The 6,019-nt window shown below is 38.8% G+C and overlaps 1 protein-coding gene across 3 annotated transcripts; it reads left to right on the forward strand.

Annotated features, from left to right (window-relative positions):
* Window positions 1–2,042: 2,042 nt before the first annotated feature.
* Window positions 2,043–5,736, forward strand: cwc25 (CWC25 spliceosome associated protein). 3 transcript variants are annotated; one of them, XR_015129968.1, is made up of 9 exons: window positions 2,043–2,215; window positions 2,702–2,874; window positions 2,971–3,207; window positions 3,299–3,400; window positions 3,500–3,648; window positions 3,766–3,841; window positions 4,537–4,745; window positions 5,004–5,171; window positions 5,280–5,736. XR_015129968.1 is itself a non-coding variant. In XM_086297009.1 (9 exons), the coding sequence occupies exons 1-9, from the start codon at window positions 2,198–2,200 to the stop codon at window positions 5,389–5,391; spliced, it is 1,224 nt and encodes a 407-aa protein (XP_086153135.1). In that variant the 5' UTR covers window positions 2,044–2,197; the 3' UTR covers window positions 5,392–5,736. The 3 variants fall into 3 exon arrangements, 2 of the variants coding, with proteins under 2 accessions (XP_086153135.1, XP_086153136.1); XM_086297009.1 differs by having other exon boundaries at window positions 2,044–2,215; window positions 3,299–3,368; window positions 3,500–3,660; XM_086297010.1 differs by having other exon boundaries at window positions 2,044–2,215; window positions 3,299–3,368.
* Window positions 5,737–6,019: the final 283 nt, after the last annotated feature.

Consider the following 6,019-nt stretch of genomic DNA (forward strand, 5'->3'; position numbering starts at 1 on the left):
CTGAGCATTGTTTAAATGCCACGGCCTACCTGAGTATTGTTCCTCACCATGTTTATCCTTTTAGTTTTTTAACTTCTAGTGTCGGTGCAATTACATCTTTCTTTCTTTCTTTCTGAAAATCAGCCCACAATTTCTGGCATTCTTATGCTCCATATTTGCTCCATAACTACATGAAATGAGAGAAATAAGGACTAACCAAACATAAATAATAACATCCGTCAGGGGTCATAAAAACACTCTGAGATCTAACAGTATGGATCATATATCTATCAATTAGGGACAAGAAAGGTGGTGGTGGGAGTAAAAATCAGAGGAATTAAAGAGGAAGTACCGAGGTTCATTGTAATGAAAGTAAATTTGTAAACCTCCTTCACCCTCTCCTTCTATTGACCCACCATTGAGGACTGTGGCCTCAGCCAGGTTACTGTGATCATCTTCTTAGCAATGAATAAAACAACTTTCAGTAGGAATATCCAATTGTTGCTTTTTAATCCATCTGGTGCCCAACGTATTGATCTAATAGCTCATTTGATTGTTAACATAAAGAATTGCTCCATACTTGGTGGTGTGGCACATAGCTTGTCCCGTTCTTTGTGTTTCTGTACATATAGGCTCTCAGCTATAAATACCTCTGAAAAATCATGTGCTGCATGTTTGAGCTGAAGCTGTTCAGAAGACATCAGCTCGTCTGCCTCAAATAGCTGACCCAACATTAGAAGTCCCTTTCTTGCCACCTTCTAAACCCCGCCTCTAATTTGGAGGAAGGAAAGTGAGAACGATGTGCAATCATCTTGCTTACGAGTCTTAATTTCTTTTTCACAATGGACCATTTTTAAAGATAGGTTTTTCACAACAATTATTTATTTGATTTCTTCTCCAGATGACTTTACTCATGAAGGGGATTGTATCTGAAAATATATTTGATCATTCATTCTGTTCCACCCTGACATAGATGGTTTGTCCATCCACAGTGTACCCATTTTCTGGCGACTGCTTCGTGGGGTACATCACACCTTGACACAAAATATTTGAACATGACATTGAGTTTACTGTAATCAAATGACCTCCACAGTCATCAGATCTCAGTCCTATAGCACCTTTGGGATGTGGTAGAACAGGAGATTCTCATCATGTGCAGCTGACAAATCTGCAGCTTGGGATGCTATCATGTCAACATGGACCAAAATCCCCAAGGAATGTTTTAAGCACCTTGTTGATTCTACACCACAAAGATTTGAGAAAGCAAAAAAGGGAGTCCAGTGATATTAGAAAGGTGTAACTAATAAAATGGCCAATATGCAAATAATATTAAGCTTTGAAACAAACAAACAGTTGTTTGGCCACACAACCTGACAGAAGGTCTGTAATAAAATACAGACATTCTTTAAATCAAACTAAAATAATAAACTGTAAGGCAAACATTGATTTAAAAATAAAAATTTCCTACTAAAGGATTAAAAACAAAATATTTAAATAATTAATTGTGTGGAAATGGTTACTTTCAGAACTGTCAGTTTGACTGGTAAAAAATCGTTTTTCTGGAAAATATAAAAAAAATTACTTATGACTCACCTTTGATGGGAGATTTTATTACTTTGAAGTTTTAGTCATATTTTACACCGTAAATCTTGGTAAGACGCATCTAAGGATGAAAGTCTAAATGACCCAAATTAACCCCCTGAGGGTGTTGCGTTCAGGGACAACATACGGCTCTTAGATAAATATTTAAACAGGCAGAACTCATGGCAGGATTTTAATGGCTTCATTAAAGGCTTCTTAGCTGGACAAAATATATTGTTGTAATTTTAAGTCAGTTTCAGCAGTAGACTGTATATCGGTTTCATTTTCTTTTAAAAATAACTATGTATAATAGTGCCTTTAATATAGAAACCTATATGTGTAACATAATAATACACACATATATAATTTTAATAAAGATTTTACACATGTAGTCTATGCTTGCCACCGAAAGCACCTTATTTAACTGAGTTTTTTAAAGGACCAGTGAAAGCACCATGAGCTAAAACCGGAAGACGAAATATTAAAAACAGGATATACACAAAACGCGTCACACTCAAGCGTCGGCAGCTCCATTTTCCAGCTGGTGAAAAACTTTGGTGGTTTCACCTTCAGTCGCTAACGGTCAGTTTTGGCCATTTCCATTTCTCTTTGGGACTGAAAAGAAACGTTTTTCAAGATGGGAGGCGGCGATCTGGTAAGTCTGAGTCTTAATCTTTTACTACGGGCGCATGCGCCGGGGAAGAAACAACGCTAATACCAAACTCCATTGAAATTAATGGTTAATTTATAGATGTTTGCTTACATGTCATACACAGACATTTAGGGCTTGAATTAAAAGCTTTTGGAATTCTGTAGGAAGCATAGTTAAGTTCGGCTATAATTCCTTTAATTTCGGTCTTCTTATTCTGAACTAGTTGAGGATTATAAATATGAGTACATTTTTAGATCAGAAACCTTTAATAAATATTTTACTTATTTTTCTGTGTAGAATGTACTTATAGATATGAAATATTATAGATTTTGTTGTCAAATAACATTTGGATCATTGCGGTAGAATAAAATAATTAAAATTAAGAACTATAGATATTAAAGGCTTCGGCTAGTTATTGTCTACTAAAAGGGATCTCCTGGTGGTTTCCAATGATGTAGCCGTTGATGGTTTTGACGTGTTTTCTACCAGAACTTGAAAAAGAGCTGGCACCCCCAGACTATGAAAAACATTGAGCGTGTCTGGAAAGCTGAGCAGAAACATGAGGCTGAACGTAAAAAGATCGAGGAGCTCCAGAAGCAGCTGAAGGAGGAACGAGCCCGAGAGGAAATGACAAAATATGCGGAGGAAACCGGCGTCTTAAAGTGAGTTATCTCCTGTGTTATGAGGAACGATAAGTTAATGGTTCAAAGAGGAACGTTGTGTCTGAGATATGCTGTACTTTTATTGGATGGTGACAGAAAAAAAGATGATCGGTTGGACTGGATGTACCAGGGCCCTGCCGGTCAGGTGTCCAGGGATGAGTACCTGCTTGGGCGCCCCATTGACAAGCAGATCACTGACCAGTATGAGGAGCCAGAGAGCGGTCCCTCAGCTGAGACAGGCCTCCTGCCTGGGTCCATATTTAACCCCGCCACCCCTGCCTCCAGCCTCGATTTGGCTGCCAAGATCAGGGAAGACCCCCTGTTTGAAATCAGGTGAGTGAACGTGCCATTCTCTTTTGATTTGTTCTGAAGATATTGTTAAATTTGCAGATGATCATGTTTGCGTTTTGTTGGTGTTGTAAAGGAAACGTGAGGAAGCAAAGAAGAGAGAAGTCCTGACTAATCCAGTAAAGATGAAGAAAATTAAAGAAATGGTAACGTTAAGGTCCAAAAAGCTGGTATCGGTGTAGGTTAATGAGATATAACATCCTAAAAAGCATTATTATTACAGGCTGATGATTTCTATCATGTAAATATTTGTATTTGTTTGGTTGTTTTTAAATAGCTTCGCCAAAACCTTGACAAGAAAGACAAGAAAAAGAAGAGGAAGAAGGAGAAGAAGGAGAAGAAAGGAGACAAAGACAGAAGGAAGGAAAAGAAGCATAAGAGGAGTTCAAGTTCGAGCTCGGAGGAAGACGATGAGAAGAAACACAGGCTAGTAAAGAGGTTGTTTCAGAAATGATTGCAGTATGTTATGAGACTTCTGTGTAAACCAGCAAATTGCTCATAAGTACCACTTTTTTTATATATCATTTTTTATTCGTTTTTCAGGTCACACCCACGAGACAACTCCTCAGACACCAAATCTCATTCTCATCATCATCATCATCCAGGCTATGGTCTACAGGTCTGTACCACAGCTACTGTGATCACACACATGCACATGACTTATCCTGCATTTTCAGCATCTGATCTCTGAGACATCCACTGTGTGGGAAACAGTCCTAGAGCCTCTAAAGGGAAAGTCTGCGGAGTGTCTTAAGTTCAAGCTTGTATTTGTGAAAAGTAAAGGTGCCATAACTAAACAGCAAAGCTCATCAGTTTAAAGGGTAGAGTCATGCTTTGCTTCATTAGTTCCAAATTAAGGGAAACTCTCTGCATCATGAGTGGGTTGTAACTGGTGTGGAAGTGATTAATCAGATGTGCACTGGCAAAACCAATCGCTTCATCTTTAAAGTGTTTTTAGTAAATATGCTTATAAATATCCACAAAATATTAACCTTCTTCAGCATGCCTGGAAAACTTTAATATGCATGCATGAGTGTGTTCACATTCTGCCATTCTGACCCACAGTTCTCTGTGTAAGCTGCACACACAGCACGAGAGTAGAAGTTGAAAGCCTTCAACAAGTAGAAATAAGGGACTCCCGGTGACCAGGGAGCTAAAGTTTCTTTGCAAGTGTTGTTGGGTTTTTGTTGTTTCTTTGTTTTGTTTTTTAAAAGCAGCATGCAGCTTTTCTTTTTCTTGGGGGTTTCTGGCCCAATCCACTGTAAGGGGAGACCCTCCTGAAATGTGTTGCTGATTATTGGTCTTTTCCCTCAGCTCCCAACAGACAGATATCAACAGACCTCGACCTCCTCCGGTCACTCAGGGCGGCGTGAGAGGAGCCGATCCCGATCACCTCACAGGAATTACAAGGACAGCCGCTCCTACTCTTCATCCTCCTCACATCGGAGTGAAAAGAAGCAGGAACCTAGAGCTCCCAGCCCACAGAAGGACCGCTACCAGAGACAGAGGAACCACGTGCCCAAGTAAGAGTGTACACATCTCCAAAAAGTATGTTTGTGAACGTATTTGTATGATAACTGATTAAATATTGCAATAACTGCTTTGATCTGCTCTTTTTTTTTTTTTTTTTTTTGCAAGCACTTGTAAATATTATCGATGTTGTAACTGTGATACGTGTGTTAAGATGAGCTGCTTAAATTGTAACATGTTACATAAAATCTCATCTTTATCACCACCCACGCTGAACTGGTTAATTTTCCATGTTGTTCTGTCTGATGTAGGAAGCTCTCTGCAGAGGAGATGGAGCGAAAGAGGCGTGAGATGATGGACCAAGCCAAGCAGCGGGAGGAAGACAGGGAGAATAATGTGAAGCGCTATAAGAGGCAGGACGAGCAGGAGAAGCAGAGGGAACAAAACGCCAAGCATGACCGCCACGCTGGCTTCATCCAGTAAGTTCAGAGTGTGATGTTTGTGGACACAAGTCTGATAATCAGATCAGTTATTTGTGTGTGTTTGTGCATTTTAAGTTTCAGTAACTGACCTTTGTCATCTTGCAGCAACATGAAGCTGGAGAGTGCCGCGAGCTCCTCCTTAGAGGACAGAGTGAAGAGAAATATCCACTCCATTCAGAGGACGCCAGCCTCCCTGGAAAACTTCATGAAACGATAAAGACAAAAAATCACATTACAGTCAATGAACTGACTAAAAAGACTGCCACACACCATTTTTTGACTGGGGCAGGTGAGCTGCGAGCCTGTCAGGAATTCAAACACAGGCTTTTAATTTGAAAAGCAGATGTCACAGTATTCATATGTACAGTACAAAAGGCCTGTTGTTACTTCATGTGTTTTAGCTACTTTCTTCAAATCAAATAACTGTTTATAAGGTTAAAGTAAGTTTGTGCAATTTACTGTTTTTGTTTTTACATATTGATAGGACCTCTTATCTCAAATGCTTTTGTAATATTCGTTTGGTACTGTGAGTAACAAATGGTATAAAAACTACATTTCTGGATTTGTACTATTCATTCTTTTTTAAATGCCACTTGTCACTGATCGTAGACTGTTATTTAAGAGAAAATATACTTTGTATACCCTGAAGTGGGGAAATTCCTTTACTTAGCACCTGAAAGTTAACATCAAACAGATCAAATAAAGAGAGTGGAAAGAGAATAAAATGTGACAAAATAAATATATTAGCATGGTAAAGCTCATTTGAAATCAAAGTAAAGCAGTTATGTAACTATATAATAGTTAACTAGCTTAGTCAATGAGCTGTATAAGCACATCACACAGAC

The sequence above is a fragment of the Aulonocara sp. 'chitande type north' Nkhata Bay genome, linkage group LG6 (assembly GCF_057382095.1).
Source record: "Aulonocara sp. 'chitande type north' Nkhata Bay isolate Kocher_YH1m ecotype deep benthic linkage group LG6, A_spYH_male_GT1.1, whole genome shotgun sequence".
NCBI classification, from domain to species: domain Eukaryota; kingdom Metazoa; phylum Chordata; class Actinopteri; order Cichliformes; family Cichlidae; genus Aulonocara; species Aulonocara sp. 'chitande type north' Nkhata Bay.

What these genes read in the sequence shown, in the direction of transcription:
- cwc25 (XM_086297009.1), top strand. An exon ending in GACCCCCTGTTTGAAATCAG is followed by an intron (nt 3,208 to 3,298) that starts GTGAGTGAACGT and finishes GGTGTTGTAAAG; the next exon opens with GAAACGTGAGGAAGCAAAGA. An exon ending in CGCCACGCTGGCTTCATCCA is followed by an intron (nt 5,172 to 5,279) that starts GTAAGTTCAGAG and finishes GTCATCTTGCAG; the next exon opens with CAACATGAAGCTGGAGAGTG.